Source organism: Camelus bactrianus, chromosome 19 (genome assembly GCF_048773025.1).
Source record: "Camelus bactrianus isolate YW-2024 breed Bactrian camel chromosome 19, ASM4877302v1, whole genome shotgun sequence".
In the NCBI taxonomy this organism is placed as follows: domain Eukaryota; kingdom Metazoa; phylum Chordata; class Mammalia; order Artiodactyla; family Camelidae; genus Camelus; species Camelus bactrianus.
Genome location: NC_133557.1, coordinates 13,430,354 through 13,458,092, shown reverse-complemented (window position 1 = coordinate 13,458,092; position 27,739 = coordinate 13,430,354). Strand labels below are relative to the sequence as shown.

Genomic DNA, 27,739 nt, shown 5'->3' with positions numbered 1-27,739 from the left:
TTTCTCCAAGACAGTGAAATCACTGTGGGTAACATGGCTCATTATAATCACCCAGGGGCTCCTAAATTATTACCCACATGAGATATTTTCCCCAGACTTTTGTATCAGAAACCTCTTAATCTCCCTTGAGGAGCAGGTGCACATTCTGCTTTCTGAAAAATATAAGAGTTACATATTTCATCAAGTTTCTTCTTTGCCTCGGCTGCCAGGAAACCGTATACTACACTTAGTCACAGCTGACATTTATTGAGTACTACATACAAGCACTTTACAGGTACTAACTCATTTGAATCTTCATAACAAGTCTAGAAGGTAGATATCACTCTTCCCATTTTATAGATGAGGAAACTGTGGCACAGAAAGGTTGAGTAACTTCCCTAAGGGCACACACCTTTGCTATTAAATAGCAAAGTCAGGATTTGAATCCAGACAATGCGGCTCCATGGTTTGTGTCTCTAACCACTTCATTTATGTCTGTCTCATATCCTCCGGACCTCAGTTTCCTGTGCTGCTGTGCGGGATACCCGGACGCTAGATGTCAATGTGCTTTAAGTCCCAAAGAGATATTACAGTTGAAGGGATGGCCATAGGATTTCTCCAGCCCCTACTGACCCGAACTTCCTTCTCTGAATTACTGTAACTCTTGTGAATCCCTAGTCTATGTTGCTACCTACAACAAGGATGACAAAGAGCCCAGGCAGACACAGCTAGCGGGTTGTACAGTTTCAGTATCCCACTCAACACAACACGAGAGCAGCCGTTAATAAGCAATCAGAGTTGGTGTGCAAGTCTCTGAGACACATCTGCCAATGGACCCAGTGTCCCATCACACCCCAGCAAGCTTTCTTCCCCACGTACAGGATCTCTCCACATCTGGCCCTGGGTCTCTCTCCAGATGCAGCTCCCAGGATACAACCCTCCTCATTCCTTCCGTCCTCATTAGCAGTGAGACAGTATCACCACACCCTCTCCCATGTGCACTGCACGTTACAGTTCACATTGCACTTCACATCACTTATTACATTGAGTTCCCCTAACAAGCCTGGACTTAGAGCCCAAAGCACTTCTAGCTTAAAAGGACCATTTAGTTCCAGAGGTCCCCCCAAGGAGGGGGTATCACCCTCACAGCAGGCATTTGGAAACAGGGGATGCATTCTGGTTCTGACAACAACTACAAGGGTGTTACGGGCATTTAATGCCTGGAGCCTAAGGATGCCAAACATCCTGCACAATGAATTCTCCTGCCCCAAAAACCAGGAGTTGAGAAACACGGATAATCTAAGTACTTACAAATACAGGTGGGAAATGGGGCTGATTGGTTACATAGCCAGCCCATAATCACACAACTAGTTAATTACTTCTATCTCCTGGAAAGATGTGCTTTCCATCGCACAATCAACTACTTAACTTCTCAAACCGAAGAACAACAATAATTGTCAACATGCGGTGTGTCTCTAATATGTGCTATCAGTCCCCTCAGGAACCCTGTGCCACAGGTTTCATTAGTGCCCACATTGAACAGATCAGGAAACTAAAACACAGTAAAGTGAAATATCCAGCCCGAGAGCACCTGCTTAGAAAACGGCAGAGTCAAAAGGTGAACCCAGGCTGTCTGACTTTAGAGTGTAAACTCTTGAACTTTATGCCAAGATTGAGACATCAGGACACTTACCCAGGGACACACAATAGTCATAATTATCTCCAGTTGGCAAATAAAGAGACTGATTCTCAGAGGCCAAGGACAGGGAATCATCACACCCATATAGGAGCTCAAGAACCTGAGGTCCCAAGAAGACATTTAGGGCCACATAGCTAGTCAGCATCACATGCATTTGAGGAGACGATTTGCTCTCAGACACACCTCATGTTAGCGGCAGAGGTGGGGCACTTACTACAACACAGCAGCTGGGGGTCTAGCCAGATAGGTTCTGGCCAACGGGGCGGGGCGGAGGAGCCAGGGAAGGCCTGGGTGGGGCCCTCTCACCTGTATGTCTTGTGCAGTTCCATGATCCTCTCTTCCAGCTCCCGGGTCTGGTTGGGGGCGAAGCGGAGCTCACTGACGTAGTTGCCCACGTGCTCCTCGGCGTCATAGTCGCCCAGCTCAGCCTGCACGGCGTAGGAGCCCAGCAGGGCGTGTGTGACGAAGGAGCAGGGCAGGCGGCCTGTGATGATGTCTGCCCGCAGCTGCAGGCACAGGTAGTATCTGGAGAGAGTGGGGAGCGGGCATGGGCGTGGGCCCCACTCCCTCCCTAGACGCCCCCAAGCACCAAGCTGATCAGCACCTGGCGCAGTAGAAGAGGCATATTTCTGGACACCAGCATGTCACGTGTTAATAATCTGGGTATAGCCCTTAAGACGGTTTTGCAACATTTCACTTGACTTTAAGTGTTTCTGTTCATTTCTAAGTTTGAGGGATTTTTCCTACTGTGGGAACATTTTTCAATTGCTAACTCATTTTCAAGCTAAATTACAACTATTTTGCTGGTTTGATCATTTTCTTTTTAATGCTTGTACTTTCTAATTTAAAAATATTTTTTGGAGGTCTGGGGATTGAACCTAGGACCTTGTGCATGCTAAGCATGCACTCTACCACTGTGCTATATCTTCCCCCATCAAATGTCACATATTTTTAATTACACAATAAATACACACTTACTGTGAAAAAAGGTAAACTTTAGAGGTTATGATCCTCTCAATGTCCATTCTCAGTCCTCATCCCCTCTCCTCAGAGGTCACTCCTGTTACCCCTGTGATGTTTAGACCTTTTCCCTCCACGGACACACAGAAATGCATATGGTTTGGTTCATGGGTGTTTTGACCATGGAAATGTTATCAGATGCTCCATCTGACTACACAGCTCGCTTGCTTTTTCACACCCAACTACAGAGCCCTTCCCATGTCAGCACATGTGACCCGACCTTATTCATTTTAACCTCTGCACTGTATTACACGGCCCAGACAAACCTGTTCACCAATATTTTCTCAAAACTTTATCTGGTTCCAGCTCTAAATTGTCTAAAACCAAACTGGTTTAAAAGAAATATATCCAACCACTAGGCCATGATTTTTTAAAACTTTAATGCACACTTGGATGATTTTACAATTTTTAAACCATTTCAAACCATGTTTTATTGTTTTTTCAGTTATTGTGTATTTTTTTTAAAGTGTTTCAGTTCATTCTCAGCTGGCAATACGTCTTTGCCCACTTTGCTATGTTTCACCATTTTTTTCAATTACTTATTTCTCTGCCTTTTAAGTGGCTTTTACTTAGTATAATTTTTACTCCTCTACAACATTATTTTGCTGTCAGAACTGAAGCTCTGGCAAAAAGCATGTGCAGCCTCAGTGCATGCTCAGAGCCAAGGCAGAGCCAAGAATCAGCAGTAGCTCCAACATCCCAGGCATCAAGTGTGGGCTCACAGGCATCTTATTCAAGGGTCTCCAAATTCAGAAACTGTTGCCAAACACACTGGCCAGTCTTTCATTTCAGTCACTCTGTCATTTTGACCAGTTTCTTTGGAGTCTAAATATTTTTGACTAAATTAGCTGCACCTACCACCCCATCCCCTGAGGCCATCCATACTGGGCAAGGCTAACTCCCTGCCTGGTGTCCCTGGAGGCCCGATGTCCAGGGACCCACACAAAGAGGAGAGGCACCAGTGGGCACCACCAGAGAGATGGGGGCTGTATGGGTCTAAAGCTCTCAGAACCTTGTGGGAATGAAGTTTAGACCTTGCTGTTGCCCCAAGCTGACCTCAGGGATTAGAGCAATGCCTCAGGTCTGATCTATTCCAGGGATATCTGTTTTATCTCCCAAGGCCAGAGTCGGTATCTTGACCATGGTCCATGGTCTGGTAAACACACAGACACTAAGGAGGGACCCAGTGGGAGACAGAGGCTGGCTTAGCAGCTCCCTCTCCTGCTGTTGGAATAACTCCAAGCCCACATCTTACTGTTGGTGGGCATGTAGGGCCCAGCACATGGATGACAGGGCCATAGAATATCATCAAGTAAGACTACCTTTTTGGAAGGGGCTTTGATAAATAGAAAGGCCCCTCTCTGTTTTGGATTTCAGAAGAAGGTTGAGCCTCATGGAAGCTCTCTTCCTGAGGGATGCTTCCCACCCCATTCTAATCTTCAAGCCTCCTCATCCTCCAGCCCTGAGGCACAACGAGACTGCACAAACGATCCATGTTCACCCCAGCAGCCTGGGCTTGCTCCCACGGGGCAGTCACACGCCTCCTCTGACCCCCACATGCCTGACGTGTGCACAGCCTGGATGCAGAACCAAACTCCCACTTGCAAAGGCATCTACGTTCTAATCCCTCCTTATCCCCAAAGTCAAAACCTAGTGGTTTACCCAGCACATCGGCTGTCAGATGTGTTTGGCTTATCCTACCCAGAGATGGCCCGCATTATGTTTTTTTTAAAGTTTAAGTTAGTTGCCAGCATTTGAGAACTGTGGTTTTTCTACAGATCTCTAGCTTCACTCCAACAATCGGGCCTGATTCCCACCTGGCAGCAATTGCCCAAGTAGAATAGCTGCTTCAGATGGCATCTGTCCTTGTGGACTCACAGCGAGCCCCACTGCTCCCTGTGACACCTCCCCCTCTGAAGTCAAGGGCCAGTCCACATTGACCACCGTGTTTGCATCACTTTCTCTCGCACTGAGTGGGCTTCCGTTGTGGATGCTGTCTGCCTGGCCTCCGTAGGCATCTGGGTTTACAACTGGCATCGTATACCTACATACCACCTCATGTCTCCCAGGGCCAGGGACCTGTCCCTCTCCCCCTGCACCCTTCCCAGCCCTCACCTTGTGATGTCTTCTGTCAGCTGGGCAGGGTCAGGTGGGTAGAACTTGACTGTGAAGGCAAAATTCCAGGGGCTGCCTGAAAGAAGATCGGGGAAAGATCAGAGAGGCCCCAGCACCCCAGTGGGTAGCCCAGATGCACCATCCTATGGACAATTTTTCAAAGTCTTCCCATAACTATAATCTTCAGACAATCTAATCAGAGATCCTGGAACATTATTCCCACTTGACAGATGAGAAGACTGAGGCCCAGGTTAAAAGACTTGTGAACTAGCCATAGGAAGGAAGGCAGAAAGAAAGAAAACCAATGGTGCATGCCTGGCATGCTGTTAATTACTTTACAAACATCACATAATTAAACCTCACAACAGCCATAGACGTCCTATGATTATCCCCATTTTGCACATGAGGACAATGAGGCCAAGGCAGTAAAGTGGCCATTACAAGGCCACCAGCTAAAAAGTGGCAATGCTGGGGTTCACACCCAGGTCACCAGCTCCAGAGCCCATGATCTTTCCTCTTCACCAAAGTCTGTGCCACAGGACATTAATGGGAAGATAATTAATCTGGAAAGCACTGCATTAAACAGGTTTCCTAACTTTGGGCTTCTCAGAGCCCTCACTCTGCAGTGCACCTCTCAGAGGGGGACTGGCATTCAGGAGTTTCCAAAACCCATTTGACCTGCTGCATCCATTTTCACAGGGCATCCTTCCGGATTAATGTTTCTCGGAACACACTTTGGAAAAAAATGCTGCCCTATATGATGCTGACTCTGTCTCAGATGGCAGAACTGGACTATAAACAAGACCTAAAAGGCAAATATAATGGGCTAAAAGTAACAAAGAACATTTCACAGGGATAATGTTAACCTCCACATTCAGATATGAAAAATCAATGGTACACATTTAAAAGGTAGAGAAAAATAAAGGCCAAGGTTTTAGCTGGAAACAGGCTCTGCCAGCCAAGAGAAAGGATAACCACTTAAGAAAGGGAAGGAGGCGGGGGCGGGGGGCAGGCCGTGATGAAAGGCCATAATCCAGAACAAGGCTCTGTGCTCTAAAAGAGCCCCCAGCAAAGTGAGAAAAAGAGGCCCATCCAGGGCAGGGCTGTGGACACCAAGGGCTGGAGGCCATGCCATCACCTGTCCTGGGGTCCCCACCACCCTCACCACATAGCTGTCATGTCTCCAACACTTACCAAGTGCTGGTCCCTTGGCTTGCTAAGAATTTTACATGCATTTCTGGGATTTAATCTTCATAGTGATCCTGAGGTAGACTTTCTTTCTTATAGATGAAGGTTTGGGGAGGTTAAATCATTCTCCCAAGGTCACCCAGCTAGTCGGCAGTAGAAAACAGAGATCTAGCCTCTGGTCACATGACCCCACAACTTAGGCTCCTGACCACAGCTGACTCCTTGGGAAAAGCAGCCTTGAGGGGAAACACTCCCTGTCTCAAGAATAATGGTATTAATGAACAATAATAATAATGGCTACTATAAACTGGGTCCTACTGTGTGCAGGCACCCTTTAAGTGTTGTACACATAACAGCGCATGTAATCTTCTTAAGTACCCTGAAGATGAGTGTTACCCCCACTTTACAGATGATGAGGCACAGAACAACTAAATATCACAAGAAGCAGTGATGGAGTCAGGACTCAAATCCAGGCAGCCTGACTCCAGTGTCTGTCCTTTTAACTGTCACACCAGATTTCCTCCTACTATGTGAAGCACCTACTATGTGCTGGCTGTTGTCCACACCCTCGTCATTGAACTTTCATTCCCACCTTGTGAGGCAGGAATCACTAATCCACTTGCTAAGGGGATACAGGAATCCAGAGAGGTGGAGGCATTGCCCCCAGCACCTTAGATGATGGGCACCGAGATCTGGGAGGAAATACACCCAACTCTGAAGCCCAGGACATAAGGACTTGTGGTGTCACCTTCAGAAGGCTGGGGGCTGTCATAAATAAAGAAAGGGGGCAAAAAATTGCTCCATGGGGTCCCCAGAAGACAGAACCAGGATGAATGGATGCACATTACAGGGGTAGAAACAGAAGCTGTGACTCTGCTGAGGGAGGTAGCCCTGCTCCTTGATAACAAGAAGGACCGACTCCCTGCCTGGGGTCATGAAGGGCTGGAGGCAGCTTCTCTTTTCCAAAGTCCTGGTCCTTCTCCAACACTCTCAGCCATGTGTAGGTGTTCTGATTATTTCAGGCCTCCCAGCTGGCCTGGGGCCCCTGGGGACAGCCTGAAGCCCAGGCCTATGACCTGACTGGCCCCAGAGGAGGGGGCTCTGTCTGTCAGCCTGCCTCTTCATTTCCAACTGACAGGAAGCCACAGGAAGAATCTCTCAAGCCCCCTCCTGCAGAGTCAGCTGGCTTCCCTAGGCCCAGCTGCCTGCTGTCATGGCAACAGGCTCGCTTTCCAGCCAGGGGACCAGGGAGCGCAAGCACAGCCAAGGGGGAGGAGCCCCTGCATGGAGGCATCTCTGCCTCTAGGCTCCAAGTCCCGGCCCATTTCATGCCCCCTAGCTGAGGCCACCTACTTTCCCCTTCTGCCATTCGAAGGCTGCCCCATCCCTCCCAACATGCCTTTTTCCTCTGGGCCAGAAAAGACAGGCTGTTGGCCTGCTCACCTGTCTTCACTCCAGGGCTTGAAAAGAGTGCAGGATGGTGTTGGGAGGCCAGGGCTCAAGACTTGGCTTAGCCAATACCTCGCTCTGTGACTTTGGATGAATAACTGCCTCTCTCTGGGCCTCAGTCACCCATCATCAAATACAGGAGATAGTCAAGATCAGGGATGGGCCGAGCTCTCTCCTGACATGTTAACTCCCACCAGTTGGCAGCGGCTGAGAGTGCTCTGCAGACAAGGATTCTGCGCTGAGTCAAGGGTCTCTGATTTCACTGAAGCCTGCACCAGCCCTGGACTGGAGGGTGGCTGTTCTGAGGCCATCAGTTTGTCCCCTTGCCCTAGATGACTCCGTAGGTCCCTTCTAGGCTGACATCCTGAACATGTCTGTGATTCCTCTACTAACCTGCTAAGTGACTCTAGACAGTCATTCCTCTTGTCCAGGCCTCAGGCTCCTCATCTATAAGACAATACCCTGCCTTCCCCCAAGATCTGCCACGCAGAGCGAATGAACTCATGGGTCTGAATGCACTTCCCAAAGTAGGGATTGCAGCACAAACCGGGGCCCTGGAGGCCTGGAGCCCCCGCCCACCCTTCCACCACGTTCCAACCGCGGCAGGCCACTCACTCCGGATCTGCTTCTTGATTTCCTTGGAGGGGTCCAGCCAGTTCTGTAGGAGAAGATAGGGTTCTTTAGAAGGAGGAGGAGGGGATTTGGGTAGGGCTAGGAGAGAGAAACCTCCTGAAATGGCCTATCAACAGCCCCCTAGCAGGGAGCACCCTTCCCTGGCTGAGCCTTCTGAGCCCTTTCCCTTGGGACTGGGTGGTGAAGGAATGAGGGCTGGATTCACACAGGGTTTGGGAGCCGGGTCCCTGGACTCAGCATTGTTGAGGCCACACAGAGAACAGGAAATGCAGCTGAGTGGGTCTGGTGGGAACAAGGAAACTCAGACAGGAGCCTCCCAAGGCGCTGGGGACAAGGGCCTCAGGTCCCTCAGGAAGCCATGTACTGGCTCTCCAGACACCCATCTGGGGGTGATCTCAGGTCCCCAAGAGAGGACTGTCATGACAGAGAAAGAGAACTGGAGATGAACAGGGCTGGCTGAACCTTGGTGGTGTGCAAACACAAACACAGGTGCCTAATGAAGACGTGAGGACTGATGGAGGCCATGGGGTATGGCAGGCCAACAGGGGCCTCAGGGACGAGATCTCTCCAGCCAGCCCCACTCCCCAGCCCAGGTACCTTCTGGCTGTCGGCATCACAGAAGGTCAGGCCAAAGTAGTCCTTCTCCAGGAGGTTGAGGTGCTCACAGACCAGGTCAAACAGCACCTGGCCCCGGCCATGTTTCTGAAGAGAAGAGCAGAGCTGCTGTGAGGCCGGAACACACCTCAGGGTGGGGCGAGGAGGTGGCCCAGGCCCCACCAGGACCACGTGAAAACCCACAAGAGCCTTCCAGTGTCTGGAGGGGTTCTTTGCACTCCTGCCACCTGCCTGGCTCTCTAGGTCCTAAGGGATCCTGGGGTGACACTAAGGCCCAGCTCATCAATTGTCTTCTTCCAAGCCCTACTGGGGTCCTCTTAGAACTCAGACCTGCTTCAGGGGAAACGGGACTGGAGTAGGGAAGTGACTGATTTCTCCTTCCCGTAGAGTGATTAAGAGAAACAGGCTAAGCTGGACCCAAGTAGCAGAAAACTGAAAGTTTAAGCTTCAGGGAGAATAATAGAATGCATGCTTAGCATGCATGAAGTCCTGGGTTAAATTCCCAGTACCTCCACTATAAACAAACAAACAAGCAAACAAACAAACAAACCTAGCCCCCCCCCCATACACAAAAAGAACTCTAACCTCTGAGTGTGAGAGGAAGAGAAGAGTCGCCTGAAATATGGGGGGCGTGGGCAGGGCAGAAGGCAAGGACCTGGGACTCCGGTCACAGTGCGACTCTCCTCCCCGGCCCCTCCCCTTACACTAAGGGATGTCACCCTACCCAGGCAGCATGTGCAGTCCCACAGGGGCTCACGGAGCCGAAACCAGCCACAGCTGGGAGGAGCACTGCCCCAGCTACCTCCTCCCCAGGCACAGTACCTCTCCGAACACCATCTGGGCCTGAGGATTCAGAAAGACAAAGCCCCGGACCTGGCTGGGCACCCAAGGGTGTGAAGATGGGCACCAATAAAGGGATCACAGGGCAGGGGAGTGTGAAGCAGTCATGCCCAAAGAGGCAGGGGACTCTGGAGAGAGGGTGAGGTCCCTGCAAGGTCTGGCTAGGTCACCAGGGGCTGGGGCCTGACTGTGGAGAGCAGCTGGGAAACCAAGGGATTCCTGAGCTTGGAGGAGCCCTTCAGAGAGAGTGGCCTCAGCCAAACCCTCACACTCTTCTAGGGCAGCTGGAACAGTGTCTTGGGGCCAGTGTGGGTAGGAGAGAAGGGGTAGAAGATATCCCTTCCTTTCACCCAGGAGCAGGCAAGGAGAAGGCAACCCTTCTATGGATGAAATAAACATTTTTAAAAAGCCAACCCTGCAAAAAAAGAGGGACCCTGTTTCCCAGGGCTCAGAAGTCAGTCAGTCCATTAAGACCAGGGCTTGGGGGAGAAAGGGAGGTGGCTCCTGCAACTCTCAGCAGTAAGGTCACCTTCTGGACTCCTCCATTCACGTGGACAGGGCCAGGAATGGTGCCTAGACTAGGGGAGAGCCTCTAAGGGGGTGAATGAGAGTTCAGAAGTAGGGTGGGAGTTCTAGCCTGTACCAGAAAGGGAGACACTAAATGTGGGGCCAGGAGGGCTCACCCCAGAGGGGAGGCATCTGCCCTGCCATCCACTGTGGGACAGAACCATGCCACGGGGTTTCTCCACGGCCTTCCAATGGGCCACCTCCCTATAACTGGGGGACACCTTGCCAGGGAACTTTCATGGGACCAGTTTGTCCTGATGCCCTGGACAGGGTGGTTCACAAGGGAGATCCCTCTTCATGTGAAAATGATTCTAGCTGAAACATCAGTGTCTGCTGGGTGAGATCAAAGAGCCCAGGCCTACAGATCAGCCTTGAGACGGTGGCTGCTCACCAAGGTACAGCCACCCTGAGAAACCTTTTCCTGGCGCCAGCCCCATGCCTAATTCTATCTGCAGTCTTAAGAGCCCTCTCCCGGCCTTGGTGCCACCATCTGTGCACAGGAGGGCTGGCCAGGTCATCTCCCCAGGATGCAGCAGTCAGTCCTGGACTCCATGAAGAATGGACGCCCTCTGGCTTGGCTCAGGCTGCGTGCACACAAGGCCTGTCCCCGTGCTGCAGCCAGTCAGCCAGGGACGGGGCCTATGGCGCTGGGTGCTCCTTACCTCCACCTCACACTCGTACTCAGAGGCATCGAGCAGAGTGACTCGGCAGATGGAACTCTTGTACTTCTTGGCAATCTTCTGGGGCGATTTCTGGGCCTTGCTGGGTGTGGTCCTCTCTGACAGGCCATCAGCCTCCCCATAGTCCTTCTCCTCCATGTCTAGGCTCTGTAGGGCCAACCAAGGGAAGGGTTCGGTCAGTGAGCTTGAAACTGTAGCCTCTCATCCAAGTGAGACGCAATTAGGAAGCAGCTAGGGCTAAGACAGACCTCCAAATGAGAGCCCTCTAAGACCCCCAGGGGACCAGGATCTACGGTGGGTGTGCACAGGAGGAGAGCCAGAGCTCCTGTGTATGATGGGTGAGCTCGTGAAAGGGGTTCACTGCTTCCCTGCAGGTGGGAGCATCCCAGAAAAACCTAACCCAGCAGCCAGAGCTGTCCCGTCTCCCTAGAACAGTGCATGAGTTCCCAGGGCACAGTCTCCTTCTCAGTCTGTTACTGGGTTCAGCCCAAGGCTGGGACAGATCTGATGGAGGGGAGGGAGGTCAGAGCCCCGCCTGCTAGTCCTATCTCTGCCACGAACGCCCTCAATGACCTCAGCCAAGTCCCTGCCCTCTCTGGGCCTGTTGTGAATTAAGCAAGGTGTGAATTCCATAGTTTGATGACCCCTGAGTCCCTTGTCTCTCTTTTTTTTTTCAGTGGAGGTACTGGGGACTGAACCCGGGACCTTGTGCATGCTAACCTAAGCACGCGCTCTACCAATGAGCTATACCCATCCGGCCCTTGTCTCTTTAGGGAGACGAATTTTGCTCTAGAGTCACACTGGGCTCACCAAGCTAGAATGGACAGGCCTGGGGGACAGGAAAATAAGGTTGGAGGAACACAGATGTTCAAAATCAGATCTAGATCTGACCTGCACTTCTGTCACTTTATAGCAATGTGACTTCGGATAACTCACTTCATCTGGCTGAGGCTTGGTTTCCCCAAAATGTCAAATGGGAAGATTAACAGTTACCCTCTCAGCTCTTGGAGAATTAAATATAAAAATGAACATGATGCCTCAAGCAGAGTGCTTGGCATGTAATGGGGCAGTGATGAATCTCAGTTCTCTTCTCTCCTCCCTCCTGGAGGACTGGCTGGGTAAGAGGAGAGATGCCCATGCTCTCGGGCACATACCTGTTCGGCAGGCTGAGTGTCCTGCTGGGGTGGATGTTTCTCATTGGAGTTGGCCTCGGGATGGCCGTGGCCGGCGGGGGTCACGGGGGTGGCTGCTGTGGCGGCTGCCTCGGGCTGCTGCGGGGCCTCCTCCTGAGCCTTCTTCACCTCAGAGTCAGGCCCTGTCTCTGTTGTCATGGTGACCAGCACGCCTGCATTGGCAGGAAGGAGAGAGCATGTGATGGGGGAGAGGGGCAGCGATGGTGTGACAGAACAGAGCAAGGGGGAACAGGAACCACACACGGAGAGGGACAGATGGAGACAAATGGACAAAGAGCCACAGAGAGGAGGAGGAGGGAGGGAGAGACAGAGGAAGTGAGGGTGGGGAGAGAGTCATGAGAAGTGAGGGGTTAGTGGCAGCAGCCAAGGTCAACAGACCCCCACCCACCCTTGTGCCCAGAGAGCTCCTCAGGGACTCTAATCTCTTGCCCTGGGTCTGGAATCACGGACTTCCTAGGGGCAGGGAGAGTCTCTCCAGGGAGCCCTACTCTGCCAAGAGCACAAGGGACAGTCGGTGACCACCTCCAGGCAGGCCCTTGGCCAGGCTGTCTCTCCAACCACAGCACCTGGCACACAGTAGCCCCTCAATAAATGCTGGATAAACTGAACTCAACCAAAAAGAGCCTTGGGCTCCCAGCCCTTCCAATAGGTACTGACTTTGGGCAAGGCTCTTCATGCCCCAGGCCTCAATAACTCCTGCCCCGCTACTTCCTGGGGATGTTGTCAGGATGGATCCAAACGGATAAGAAAGGAAGAGATTCTTAAAAAACACACAGCCCCAATAATGTAAAAGTCAGGAGACCTGGGCTCAGGCCCCAGGTCAGCTACAAATGTGCAGCCAGTTCATCTCACTAGGACTTAACCAAAAAGCACAAGACTTAGACAGAAATTATCTCTGCAGCAGACTGCTCTTATCATTTCCCCCTTGGAGCAGGAAATGAAGAGATTTCAGAGAATCTGGACCTATTGCCCAGCTGTTCTGTTGGAATAAGCAAATTGCAAAGAGAGAAGAGGAGAGAGAGAGAGAGAGAATGGCATGGTCCCATTTTTATATTAACAAAAAAACACCAATAACCTCAACAATACATCTTTGTGTTTGCACACATGTAGTATAAGATCCGAAAGGACACTCACCAAACTGTTTAGAGAGGTGAAAAATTCAGAAGTAGAGAGGAAAATAAGAGCGTTCCACAGGTTAAGAAAGGGAACTTCATTTTTAACTTTATACACTTTGTAAATTGCTTGTATAATTTTGAAAATACGTATCTATTTTTTAACCCACAAGTTGTTTGCTTGTTTCCACTGATGGGGGTTCAGTAATGGGCCAAAACCCCTCAAAAACAAGTTTGAAGCTAAAACCAGGGAACAGAGAAATGAACAGGAACCCTCACCTCTGAGTTGAGAGGCTTCCTCCATCATATTACATGAGAAAAACCCAATTGAGACCTGGCAGGTCCCTCTGCCACCCCACCCACCATGGGGGCCTCCGATGGGCAGAAAAACAGACAGACACTGGATGCACGATGGGCTGTGCACATGCTTCAAGCCTTGGCCCCAGGCTCCCTTTTATTTCCCAGTTTCTGCCCCTGCATTCCAGGGACCACTGGCCTCGCCCAAAGCAAGAGGCACTGGACAGAAAGTCAGGGGCCCTGAATACCCGACTCAGTCACCCAAGAACTGTAGGGCCATTGACAGGTCACGAGCAACCTAAATCCCCACTGAGTTGGATACTGAGTGGAACACTTTGTAAGCTGGAGCTCGCAGTGCAAACCAGACGGTATGTTGTTACTGACGCTGCTTTAAACAGCAAGATGAGGAGGAAGGGAAGGCCTTGGTCCACGTGGTCTCATCCCCACCCAGAAATGCTTTCCACTCATGTCATTACCCTGGGCTTTACGGTATAACTGAAAGCCATAGTTAAACAGAGCCTCTCCGTCGCTTATATGACACTAAGTGACGACTGTGCCAGAGCACAAAGCAACAGGAGCTGCTCCAGGGAAGCTCACAGCCTCGTGGGCTCAGGTGGAGATGTAGCTGCCTGGCTCCAGATTTCTTCTAAGCCTGCACTGGAGGGTAGAAGCCATTATGCTAGATAAGGCCTCAAGGGGAAGAACCCTTAAATAAATGCCTGCTTAATTTTGCTTCCAAAAAAAAAAAAAAATCCACAGACTAATCTGTATGTTTTGTGCTGTGAGAAGCAGAATCCACATGACCCTCCTGGGCCCTGACGCGCCAGCACATCTACGCCTCCCCTCGGCCTCTGTCTGATGTCAGCCCCTGCTCTCTAGACCTTCCCCAGGTCTGCAGCTTCTTGAAAATAGCCAGAAGAGTTATTTTAAATAAATATCCCAGTGTGTCCCTGCCCGAGTCTCCAGCAGAGCCTGCTGGCAGGGACAGCCTGGTGCTGGCAGAACCACAGATGAGAGAAGCTAGAAGATTTTAGAGATAATTCAATCTCCTCCTCTTCATTTACAGGTGAGACCCAGAGAGCAAAAGAGACTTGAGTAACAGTCATTTCCTCAGACAGGTTTTCCCCGGTCCCTCCCGCCCACTCTCCTCCCCATCCAGCCTCCTGACTCCCCATATCCCAGCTCCGGGTCCATTATTCTTTCCACCGCATTTTGCTGCCTCAAGTAAACCCCAACAGCATCTCCTCGGAAGAGAAAGCACTCAGGCCCAGGCTGGAAGCCAAGGAGGTGGCATGAGCCACCCACAGACCCCATGGCCAGGGGCTGGTTAGATAAACAATGGTTTATCGAGAGTGAAAAAGATGATGTAAAAAATCCTGGAAAATATCCGAGTGAAAAAAGCATGACATACAACAGTTTGTACAGATTGACCCTATTTTGATTAATGCATGCTTACAGCTACAGAAAATTCAGCAAAGTACCGACTATGGTTATTCCTAGCTGGCAGGAATACAAATTATTTTTTCTTCTTTCTGTTCAAATGTTATTTTTTCTACTACAGCTGGAGATTTCTTGAATGATTAAAAAAAATTAGAAGTTAAAAAATACATTTTTCAATTCACATGGCCCAGGATGACAAGAGATAAATAAAAGCTGTTTAAACTTAAAAAAAATACGAATTAAAAAGAAAAATAACATTATTATTTTGTAAACCTATGATGAGCTCCTTCTTTATTGCACAAGTCCAGGGATAACGGCATGCTTCTCTCACTAGGGCACAGCAAGGGAGCCAAGAACGTGGCCTGGCTTCTGCCACAGCCAGTCACGTGGGCACAGTTCCGCCCTGGTCCAGGTCAGCATGCTCTGATGAAGCCTGCTGGGTGGCCAGGCCAGCCAGGCACTGTAGGGGACCTGAGGAACACGTGCTCGTTCCTACAGAGCTCATTGCAATGTGGGAGGATGATGGTCATCCAGGAGACTGTTACAGACCAGGATGTGACTTAGATCTGCCAGTGTATGCTTCAGCCTCTAGGAGACTTTGAGGACCTGGTGATCAGGAGTATGGGCTGGAAAAGAAGACTTACAGGATAGGGAGTAGAGGGTAAGGAGTAAGGTTTTGAAAAAAGGGAGGATCTAGACAGGTGATGGCAGGGAGGACACTTGGGCTGAGTCACCATGTGGGCAATCACCCAAGACATGGGAACAGGTAGGCCTGTGCAGAGGACAGGGAGGAGGCCTTGACATCTTCACTTATTCGAACAAGAAGCCCATAAAGGTGAGCTCCAAACAGCCTGGTGGGAGGGACAGGTTGGAGTCAGGGAGACGTGAGGGAGCTGGGGGTGGTGCAGGCAGCCTTGCAAAAGTCAGAAGGGTTCCTCTGCTGGAAAGGGCAGGGCTCGCGTCGCTGAGCGAGCACCACTGCGGGCCAGGCCCGGGGTCAGGAATTTCACACACAGGCAGCCCATGGGCCCCTCCATGCAGGGCAGCAAGGCAGGGGGGAGACCCAAAGCCCAGCTCTACCACTAGCTCATTCTGTGACCCTGGGCAAGTGACTTCACTTCTCTGAGCCTACGTCACCCGATCTATAAAACAGAAACACTCCCCCTTCCCTCTCAGGGTGGTGATGGAGCGTCAGGAAAATAACACTGAGAGGGTACCTAATAAAACAACCGTGAGAGGGCCTGGAATTACAAGCAAGGATTACAATTAATGGGAAGCTGCCGTAGGCAGTGGTCTGGGAACCAGGAGTTCCGAAGTGCCCACCCAGAGCAGATGGAGAGAGACTTCTGAAGAGACAGAGGCCAGCAGAGCCTGACTGATGACACTCACATATGAAAACCCCAATGCACAGGATTTACAAAAGGGAAAGGTCAGCCAGAGAAGTAAATGCTGACGAGGCCCGCGCCAGCCCTGTCTGGAGGAGAGGGGCCTGGGAAGGCCCAGGCCTGCTTGCCTGGCCCAGTCTGGGGCCAGCTCAGCAGGCTGTCAGCATCTGATGCTCTTCAACGCTGCAACCACTGGCTGGCTCCCCCAGCTCGCCTTCTGGGGTCAGTAAGCAGCCTTCAGATGCCATGGCTTGCCATCTGGGTGGCCTGCAGGAAGAGGGTGTCTGAGCCCAGGAGAGTCAATATCCACTTAGCCTACGATTGTATTGCTCATTAAAAATGCATTGACTGGTTTATACATCAAGCTCTCCCACCAGGGTTAGCGTGAATCAGCATCTCTGAGTCCGGCAAATTGAATTTGTTCTTTTCCTCCATCCCCACATCTAGCCAGGTCCAAGCCACTCTCAGCTCATGCCTGCATGGCTGCCCCAGCCTCTTCCAGGGTCTCCCTGTAGCCACCTCGGCCTTCCTAGGATTTATTCTCCACAGAGCAACCACACAGATATCTTCAAAACTCCCACTGGGTGCCCTCTTTAAAACCACCAATGACTTCCCATCAAAACAGAACACAAACTCCTTATCAAAGCTACAGTCTGGCCCCGGCATCACCTCCCACCACTGCCCTCCCCCATTGCCACCATCACTGTGATGCAGCAGTCACATTGGCTTTCTGTCTGCACCTCAGCCATGTCAGGCTGGCCCCTGTCTTGGGCTTTGCCCTTAATGGTCCCTCTGCGTGGACGGTGGGCTTGTCTCTGACTCTTGGCAGCGATCACCCCTCAGACCTCAATCTAGGTGCTCCTTAACCACTCTGTCTCAAGTGGGTCCCTCCCTCTGTTCTTTTTGGTTACAGCTGGGTTTCTTGGTTTTGCTTTATTTTGTTTTTGCCATTATAACCACTTTTGAGTGTAACAATCCAAGGGCAGCAATTACCTTCACCATGTTGTACAACAATCACCACTATCTATTTCCAAAATTTTTCATCACCCCTCAAACAGAAACTCTGTTCCCATGAAGCAAGCATGCTGGGTTTGGTTTTTTCATAAGTTCACAAACAGAACTTTTATATTGATCGATTGATTTACTTATTTGTTTCCATTCCTCTTCTAGAATATAAACTCCAAAAAGACAAAACCTTATCTGTCTCATTTGCCATTATCCCCAGAGCTTAGTGCAATTCTTGGTAAATAACAACAACAAAGCTAACATTTACAGAGTTTGCTATTTGCCAGGCACTGATCTAAGCACTTTATGTCAATTAACTGATTTAATCTTCATAATAAACTGTAATACGTACTCTTAATATCTCCATGTTCCAAAAGAAGAAACTAAAGCACCCAGAAGTGACGTGACTTGCCCAAGAGCACGCAGCTAGTAAATGGCAGGGCCAGAATTCAAACCCAGGGAGCCTGGGGTCAGATGGTTGTGTAGATGGAGAACTGGACAAATAAATGGGTGATGGGGGGATGGAACACCAACAAGACAATTGTTAAGTCCAGAGGCCTGGGCTGCATTCACCTCGGGAGCCCTTCTGGCCACCGGCCAGCCAGCCTGTCCTGACAACTTATCAGACCTTGAGCACCTGACCTTCCATCCAAACTCCTGATATTATCATCCTTATTCTACTGATGAGGACACACAGGCCCAAAGAGGCCTACCGATTTGCCCAAGGTCATAAGGCTGTGCCAGATCTCTCTGACTCCAAAGTCCGTCCTACTACATGGCATTTCAGCAGCTTCAGGGTGGTCGTCCTGTGCGAAGTTCTTCCAGGGGTGAAGCTGGCTAAGGGAAAATTTCTGGAGACTGAAAGGCAAGTATAGAGGGAAGAGCTGAATTCAGAATCAGGACCACTGTTTCTTGTTTTGGTTCTGTCACTTCCCATGTGATGGGCCTTGGGCAGGTCACTTTCCCCTTCTGATCCTCAGTTTCCCTATCTGTCAAACAGGGATGAGAGCCCCTGTCCTCTCACTTCAGAGAGGGGCCCTGTGGATAAAGGATGTTTCAGAGAAAGAAAGGACTTTAAAATACAAAAGTTACAGTCATGCTAAAGACAAGGGAGCCTACGTCACAGATGTTTATGACATGCGTACCCAAACCATGCCTTTCCACACACATGCACACAGTGGGACAGCAAGAGGGCACACACAGCCCCAAGCATCCATAGTGGGGAGCAATTACTCCCTAGCCAGTAAGGCTCTCCTCTAAATCTGAGACACTGACGATTTTTGCCCAGGCATTTGTGGGAATTCTGAACCAGGTAGGAACTAGTGGTAGGAAGGAGCGGAGAGAGAAAGAAAAATGGACAGCATGTGGAAGACACCAAAACATCAAAAAAAAAAAAAAAAAAAAAAAAAATGCTACGCGGAAAGTGAGATTCATCTGTTCTGAATGATGTCCTCAGTCATCACAGCTACCAAGATCATTCTTTCTTTTGGGGAAGTTAGGAAGCACATCTTCCTCCACCCCCTACAACCATCTTCTGGGCTGTTAGTCCCCATTTGCACCCCCAGAACCAGTCCTGCTCAAAGAAGCAGGAGGCTGAGCCTGTGGACTGTCCTTTGAATTCCCTTGCCTGCAGACTTCTGGTTGCCTTTGGCCAATGGGAGGCACTGGCGGGAGGTCTGAGGGTGGAAGAAGAGAGGGGTGGGGGTATATCTTCCCGAATGCCTTCCCTGTAGTGTTGGCAGTGGCTGAACCCCTCTGTGACAGCTCCTTGCACAGGCCCAGCCATCACTGAATTCCGGTGACACCAGTCCCTCCGTCTGCTCATTCAGGCCTAAGGGAGGTAACAGCCTCTGTCACTGCTAGTTTGTGGGTACCCTTAACCCTGCCTGAAGCTTTACTAACATCTCCAAGTTGCAGCATCTGAGTGGAATTCTGTTTTCTGCCAGAATCTGATTGATACACCACCTGACCCTAAACAGATATATGTATTAGAGAGGGAGGGAAAGAGAAATTGGGAAGAAGCAGTACAGTCTAGCAGTTAAGGATAAAACAGGAGACCAGGAGACTTGAACACCCCCTTAACCTCTCTGAGCATCAGTGTCTTCATTTGTAAAATCATAGTAATTTTATCTGCTTCACAGGTTTACTATGAAAACTGAATCAGATCATGCCCATAAAGCACTTAACACACGGCAAAACCCACAGTTAGGGCTCCAGAAATACTAGATATTCTCATCTTTAGTATTGAGTCTAAAGGCTCAAATGTTAACAATAGCATTCCCTTGGAGCAAGAATTACAGACTTTTTTGGGGGCTTTTTGGGGGTTCTCTGCGTTACACAATTTTTCTACTCTGAGCATGGGTTACTTTTGGAGTAAGAAAAGAATTAAAAGAAAAGACACAGTAAGCAAGAGAGAGCCTATTAAGACTTATTCTTCCCCTCTTGGGGATGAGGTTACTTCCCACCAGGATTTCCCCAGTACAGAGCATTCACTTCCTCGGTGACAATCTCCAGGTGGACATGAACGCAATGACTGCCTGTGATGAGGGAGGAGGGGGACCCTGTGCCACCCTCCCAGCCAGGCCCCTGATGGAGTCAGAGGGGTGGAAACAGGAGCTGGGCCCACAGCCACTCTTACTACTGCCCAGGTCTGTACACGGCAGTGGGGAGATGACAATTTGTCAGAGGCCTGTGGTACTCATGGGCACCGCGTTAAATAAAACCAAGCAGTGTGAAGAGGCTGCCACCCGTCAGCACTGGCTTCTTGCCCAAAGGTTTCACGTGCCACCGCGGAGCCACAGACTAATGTGCAGTTGTAGGCTGGGGACCACATGACATGCCCAGATCTGCAGAATAACAGCATCAGAAAGGAGAAGTGCCTCCTGCCTGGACCACACCGATGACTGCAGAGGCAGACAGAGACCTCCCTGTAGCGGGACATCCTCTGAGTCAGACAACGAACAGGCTGTCTTCCGGGCTTTGTCTCCTTTGAGCTCCACGAGGGCCACGTGAGATAGGTGGGTCCATCCCCCAGACAGGCTTGGCTGGCCAAGGTCACACAGCCAGCCAGTTGGAGTAGAGCCCCAGTCTGCTGGTTCCCAGTCCCATGCCCTTCCCACTCCCTCCTGCTATGTCCCACCACCTCCAACTTGCTGTCAACCATGTAACCAAAGCTACCGTTGCTCTGGATGTAGAAATAATAACAGCAGTATCAGCCCCTCCCATGTGCAGGGCGCTTTACAAGCTAAAGGATCCTTTTATAATCATCATTTCACTTGGACCTCACTGATCGGCAGTTGGTGAGAGGGAACATGAAACAACAGTTACAAACTCGGGCTTTGGAGCAGCCAATCCTGGCTCCACTGGCTTAGGGACCTGAGGCAAGTGATGTAACCTCTCTGAGAGACAGCAGGAGCACGTAGAATGAGACTAATACCCCCTCCACTGCAAAGGCATTTAGCAAGAATGAAATGAGACCATGCAAGTGGAGTGCCCTCGGCACCACGTTTGCCAAAGAGTAGACACTCAAGTCACGGCAATGGCTCTCATCAGGAATGCTGCCACTACCATACAGGTGGACAAACTGAGGTCCAGAGAAGGTCAAGAACTTGTCCAAGGACACTCAGGGTATAAGCAGCAGTATGGCCCAGGCAGCAGCTTACAGCATCCAAAGAAAATATGAAGTTATGGTGTACACACACACACACACACACACACACACACACACACACACAATGGAGTACTATTCAGCCACGAAAAGAAAAATAATGCCATCTGCTGCAATATGGATGGACCTGGCGACTGTCATAATAAGTGAAGTAAGCCAGACCAAGAAAGACAAATATCATATGATATCTTTATGTGTGGAATCTAAAAAAATGACACAAATGAACTGATTTACAAAACAGAAACAGACTCACAGACAAAGAAAACAAACTTACGGTTATCAAGGGGGAAGTGGGGAGTGGAGGGATAAATTGAGAGTTTAGGATTTGCAGATACTAACTACTATATATAAAATAAACAACAAGGTCCTACTGTAATAGCATAGGGAACTATATTCAATACCTTGTAATAGCCTATAACTAAAAAGAATAGGAAAAGGATTACATATATATCTATATCTATATCTATATATATCGATAGCTGAATCACTATGCTGTACACAAGAAATTAACACAACATTGTAAACCGACTATACTTCAATTTAAAAAAAAGCAAAGAGAATTTCAAAATTTCACAGGAGAGCTCCATACTGGGTGAGTGAAGGAAGGGGTTTCCCTAGGACATCCCCGTCCTTCGGGGGTGACAGAGACAGGGCCTCCTCCAAGCAACCCAGCCCTCAGAGTCCTTGCCCCCTCGGGCTCCCCTGAGAAGGCAGGAGAAGCGGGGAAGGGAGGAGGGAGAAGCAGACCCTCCCAGGCAGCACTTCGTGGTCTCACAGTTTCTGAATCTCTCTCATTTGATTTTCTTTGTTTAAACACTAGCTGGGTTCATTGTCAGCATTATTTAGAATAGAGTAAAATTGGAAACAACTTTGAATGTCATCAACAGCAGGCTGGTCAAACGAACTAGGATTTATCCATTGAAAAATGGATTACGAAAGTATTACATATCTATTGTGTAGATTTTTTAGATGGATTTCACATACACTGACATGGAAGGTTGTCAGTACACATAATGAAAAATGTAGATTGTAAAACAATAATGCAATAATACAAATCAGTCCCATTCTGATTTGTATGCTTATGTAGGCATAGAAAATACCCCGGAAGGATACACGCCACAGTTATTATCGGCTACTTCTGGCAAGAAGGATTTGGTTGGGGAACCAAGAAGAGAATATGCTTCTGAATTAATGGGATTTTTCACATAATTCTTTTGTATTAAAACTAAAGAAAAATAAATAAAATATTCAAAAAAGACCTTTTTTGGTCAGCCTTATTTACTTCCCATAGTACCTGCTGGAACGCCATTTCTGCCTGTTCTCTTCCAATCTGTATCTATGGTCAGACCTAATTTTACACCACTTGAATCTGAGTGCTCATACTTTTATGGGTTTTTTTTTTTCCCATTTAACATTAATTGTATCAGAAATATTTCCACATTATTTTATCATCATGATCATCGCAGCTAATGTTCATAGGTGTGTCACAATGCGCTAGTTCCTGTGCTAAGAATTTTATATGACTTAAATCTTTTATTCTTGATGACAAGCCTAAAAGCAGGTACTTGGACTATCCACATTATAGATGGGGAAACTGAGGCTTAAAAAGATAAAGTGACTTGCCAAGACTCACAGCCAGTAAGGACAGAAACTAGACGTAAGCCTGGATCTGTGTGCATCCCCAGTTCCCTCTGGGAACCTCTCCATCCTACTCCCTTCCCTGATACTGAGTGATGAGTGAGAAGAATGTGGCAAGTAGGGATGAGGAGGCGCAGGTCCCGGGCCTTCCTACAGTGTATGACCTTGGACAAGTCACCTCCCTTCTGCTTTGTTCACTCAATCAATTCTTCCACCAGACAAGCATTTGCAAATCATTCAGCCACACGCTGAGGATAGAACAATGAATAAAACATGAACCCTGCCCTCAGATTAGAGCCTAGCCTGAATCTCTTCATGTACCGGAAGGCTCTAACCCCTGTGCCACCTCTGTCACATGGACAAGAAATGAAACGAAGAAAGGGTGCAAAAGAGCTTCACAAGTGCACAGCTCCAGACACTGCAAGGATAAGTATTTCTGTGGCTGTTCATGGCTGCATATTATTTTATCCACTGGATGTTCCAAAACGTTCTCAATCATCTTCCTATTGTCAGGCACTTAGTTCCAATTTGCTGCTATTATGGAAGAAGCTCTGATGGGGATTCATCCAAAGGAAATTATGCAAAAGAGGGGGGAAAAAAAGCCAGATGCACAAAGAAGATGCTGCGCAACCTTCGGAGCAACTGAAGGGAGCCAGTCTTTCATCTGAAACACTTAAGGCCGCAAATCGAATTCATGCCCCCTCCCCCCCACCATGGCCTTCCCGGCCCCAAGCCGCTCCTCCCCCAACCACCCGAGGGGACATCTTGGTGTGCTTTCAACATTCCTTCCTCCCCAGCCCGGCAGGTCCACAGGGCTGTTGTTTTTCCTGCCACAGTCCAGCCCCTCCCTGTGGTTCTTACAGTTGCCAAAGGGACCTTCCCAGACACGGTTCTTTCACGCCCCAGTGCATGCCCCGTGCAGACCAAACACCTGCAGAGGTTCCCGGAACCTCCAGACTCCTGTCAAGTGGAAACATCTTAGCCTGACATCTGAGAGAGACCAAAGTAGGAGAGAACTAACGTTCACTGAGTCCCTGTGACGTGCCAGCACTGCACTAGGTCCTTTACATAACAACCGTGACATGGTCTCATGAGATAGGTGTGTTTGTCCACCTTTTACAGATGAGGAGACTGAGGCTTAGATCAGCTAGGTGATATGCCCGAGGGCACATGGCTAGCACAAAGGGGAGCTGTGATGAGAGCTCAGGTCTGGCAGATTTCAGAACTTTGCCAAAGACTTAAACACAAGCTGACTTTCTGAGTCACCCTCAGGCCCCTGCACCATCTGCTGCACGCACCCCAGGCCGCCCAGTCTTCTCCAAAGACATCCCTACTTCCTTCTCCTCTGACTAGTGGACTGGGTACACTTTCCCCAAAACTACTGAAATGTCACTTGGCCTTTGGCGCCCAGTGCAAAGGCCTCAATCTTGAAGCCTTCCCTGATGACCAGAATAGGAATCCATGCTTACTTATGCCATTACCTCCCCTGTGTCATATCCGCGCCTCTCCAGGGGAGACTGGGAGTCCCCTGAGAAGAGGGATGTTTCCCCAGAGGCCACACGGGACCTGCAGGAGGTATTCAGGGAATAGTTTCCAAATTGAACAAAACTGAGTATGACCTCTGAGAAAAAGCCGCGGGCTGCCAGCATGACCATCAGAAACGTGGCCCTGACTCACACCGCCTGGATTTGAATCCTGGCTCCTGTGCTACCTAGCTGTGTGACCTTGAGCAACTATCTTTCCCTGGCTAAGCCTCTTCCCTCAGTCTGTAAAATGGGAAGAAGAACTCCCACCCACCTCAAAGGCTTTTGTGACGATTTTATGAGTTGTACAGTCAAGTCCTTAAAACAGTGCCTGGCATGTAGTAAGTGTTCAGTAAGTGCTGGCTGCTACTATTCATACCCACAAGCCTCCCGCCCACAAAGGAAGCAGTGCCTGCCCACTCCCACCCCAACCTGTCCACCCAGGCTCAGGTCTCCACCCCAAAGGGCCCCCTCTTCACCGTCCCAGCTGGTCCCTGCCTTCCCTTCCATTCCCTCCCTTGTATTTTCTGGTCACTAGGTTCTTATCAAATGTGGCAGGGGCGAGTGGCAAGGCCAACCAGTCTTAGAGCCAACCAGTTGTCCCTGGTAGCCAGTAGGAGCAGGGAGGCCAGAGCATCCCCACTCTTGGGGGACCCTGGCCAAGAAGCAGAAGGCCAAGACCAACCCCTCTCTCAGGCTTCCAGCCACTACCTCTCTGCCCCGATCCCTCAGGACCACAGGAGCATTCGGGTCACAGAGCCATCCTGGATCATGAGATGCAACACGTAGACCTCTCCACCTGGACCAGCCCTGGCACATTAGTTGTCCAGCTCTGCCAGACACCAACCTGGTACTCTGAGACAGGGCCCCAGGTATAATGCTATGGTAGAGAGAGGAACTCTGGACTCAGTCAGCCACACACCTTCCAGCTGTGTAACCTCAGGCATGTGACACAATCTCTCTGAGCCTTACCTTCTCATCTGTAAGAAGTGAGCATCTACCTACCTGTCAGGATTGCTGAGATAATGCAAAGCACTTACTGCCCCAGGGCATGGCATACAGTAAGTGCTCAATAAATGTCCTCTATCTGATTGTGTAATCATTGGTATTACTCCAGATAGAGATTATTACCCTCTTTTGACAAATGGGGACACAGAGGCCCTGAGAGGCTCACAAGGACATCCACACTGGAGCTAACACAGAGGTACCTCCCACCTCAGCCTGTCTAGTTGGGAGACCCTCTCTCCTGCCCCGAGAGGCTCAGGCCCAGAATGTGCCTGAGCACCAAGCATCCTGTTGGCTCTGCACACTCCCAACAGAGACCAGGGCTACCCCCTGCCTGTTGCCTCAGCCCTGGCCCATTATCTGTGAGGCAGCCTGGCCTTTCCTCCTCACCTTTTGGGAACAAGGGCTAGGAGACCAAAGTAAGGCCCCTCCTAAGGGGCAGCCTCAGGCTCCAGGCTATAATGCCCAGCCTGTCAGAGTCCTGTGTACCAGACTGCTGTGGCAACAGGGAAGCAGGCATTTGGGCTGCAAGAACCCCAAACCGAGAGAGAAAATCTGGTACATTAGTGCTGGCTCTCTCACCCAACTGCCGTGTGAACTTGGACAAGTCATTCTTCCTCTTGAGGCCTCATTCAACCTTTCCATGTTTACTGAGTGAGGACCATGGGACCAAACACTGCTCTCATGCGGGCTCTGTGGAAGCAGCCCTCTATCAAGCTCACGGAACTGGGCCCAGGGAACCACCATGCGGCCCAGGAAGGGTTCCAATAGGAATAATGCACCCTGCACTGATCTCCTCCAGGACTGCCTTAAGGTGCCCCTCAAGGGACCATGCTCTGCACACCACATGGGGTTGCCAGGCAGGCCTGACCTCAGACGGGCCAGCAGAAGCCAGCTTCATCCCTGCTTAGAGCTGGCAGAGCCTCCCTGGGCCACAGTGGCTCAGAGGAGGCTGGCACAGGCTGCCTCTGCCGCAGGCTCCATCTGGAGGGATGGGTGGGCAGGCGGGCACACAGTCGCTTCTATTCTCCACACCCTTGCCCAGGACAGGCAGCATCAAGTCTTCCAGGAGCTTCTGAGGGCACCATTCGTATCCCTAGCTATCAACCTGGCCCAGCTGTGACGGATTCTGGAAGACTCTTAAGAATGGGTGGTGGGGAGAGATGAAGCAGCTGAACCCCACACGGCTCCAGAGAGGTTCTAAACCAGTCCTCTTACACTCCCACCTTTGGGTGCAGAGGAGGTGGTATGCAGATCCAGAAGTGAAGGCAGGAAGACACAGTAGTGTCTCTCCCCCACCAATGCATTCTCAGAGCTGAGGGGCGGGGGCAGGCGTGGGGGTGGGGAGCAAGGACCATGGCCGGCAGCCACAAAAATGGAGACCGGTATCCTCAGAACTCCTTCCTAGTCCTTGTCCAGCCCCGCAAGGTCCCCGTGTACCAGACTGGGCCTTGGCTCTGCTAGACAGTGGTCTCAGCACCTGGTAAGTACCCCAATGGCTGTAGTCACCCCCCCCCATGCCTGTCCCCAATACCCAGCCTCTTGGGCCCTTGGATATCCCCACATGTGAAGGTGTCAGACAAAACTGTGACCCACAAATCCTCCCCCTCTAACAGGAAGGGGCAGCCTTTGGCCAGGACAATGCCAGGCCAGAACCACGGAGGTCTTAGGGCCAAGTTCTAATCCCCCACCCCACCCCACCCCCACTTTGGGAGACTTGGAAGGGAGGTGGGATGGGAAGTGAGACGGCAGTGGGGAAAGATCTGTAACCAGAGGGAGAGGATGAGGGCAAGAGCTCCCCAGCATCCCAGCCTCCAGCCAAGAGACTGTCCTGCAGCATCTGAAGCCTGGACAGAGATATCCAGAGAGCTCCCGGCCTCCAGAGGCAGCAGGAAGAGTCTGGGAGAACATAGTGGGCCAGCCCGGCACCCAGCAACCGTTCATCCCTACAGCAAGCACCAGCCACCGCCTGACCACTTCTTTCTCCAGGCCTGGGGAGGCTGCAGACCTGGGAGGTGGGGAGGAACAGCAAGGACCTTCCCCACACTGGTCAGAGGACCAACAGCCCGCAAACTCAGTTCCTCCCGATCTGTCCCCAGTCCTCCCCCAGGACTGGAGGCTGGGCCTCCACGTACCGAGCCCCCAGCCTTCCCTGCCACCTGATCCCCTGCTCCACGTGCCTACCTGGGCCTGGGGGTCCCCATCTCGGGCAGGTTGGGCAGGGGGGGCGCCCCCTCGGCTCCTGCGGGCCGGCAGGCCGCGGGGCGGGGCGGGCGCGCGGGGCCGCGGCGGGCTCTGCGGAGCAGCCTGTTCCGCGACACCCCCGCCCGCTGATGGATGCCGACTGCAGCAGCGGCGGCGGCGGCGGCTCGGCGTGCGCCGGGGGCTGGGCACCGTGCCCACAGCCCCGGGCCTGGCGCCCGACGCGCGGCCAGCCCCCGCCCCCGCCCGGCCTCCGCGCCCAGCCCGGGGGCAGCCGCGCGCGCCGGCCTGCTCCCTCGCGGCGGCCCTGCCCCTGCCTCCGCCTCCTCCCTGCCCGTCTCCCTCTTCCTCTCTCCCTCTCCCTCCCTCTCAGGCTCCCAGGCCACCTCCTCCCGGGAGCTGCCACACCGGCAGTTCCCGGACCACAGCAGGACCGCGCATCAGGGGCCAAGTCCTGCGCCTCCGCTGCCCCCACCCTGGCCGCGAC

The 27,739-nt window shown here is 50.9% G+C and overlaps 1 protein-coding gene across 16 annotated transcripts in view; it reads right to left on the bottom strand.

Annotated features, from left to right (window-relative positions):
* The window catches only part of EPB41L1 (erythrocyte membrane protein band 4.1 like 1), a 124,660-nt gene that overhangs the window by 40,065 nt on the left and 56,856 nt on the right, over positions 1–27,739 (bottom strand). For 15 of the 16 annotated variants that reach the window (XM_045520976.2, XM_074347227.1, XM_074347225.1 and 12 more), the window contains 6 exons: positions 11,940–12,130; positions 10,768–10,932; positions 8,681–8,785; positions 8,066–8,108; positions 4,814–4,889; positions 1,985–2,203 (listed from right to left, as the gene is read on the bottom strand). In XM_045520976.2, coding sequence (XP_045376932.2) covers positions 1,985–2,203; positions 4,814–4,889; positions 8,066–8,108; positions 8,681–8,785; positions 10,768–10,932; positions 11,940–12,116 — 785 coding nt within the window. In that variant the 5' untranslated portion in view covers positions 12,117–12,130. Of the gene's footprint in view, positions 1–1,984; positions 2,204–4,813; positions 4,890–8,065; positions 8,109–8,680; positions 8,786–10,767; positions 10,933–11,939; positions 12,131–27,234; positions 27,516–27,739 lie in introns of those variants that run through there. The other variant, XM_074347231.1, reaches the window with a different exon arrangement.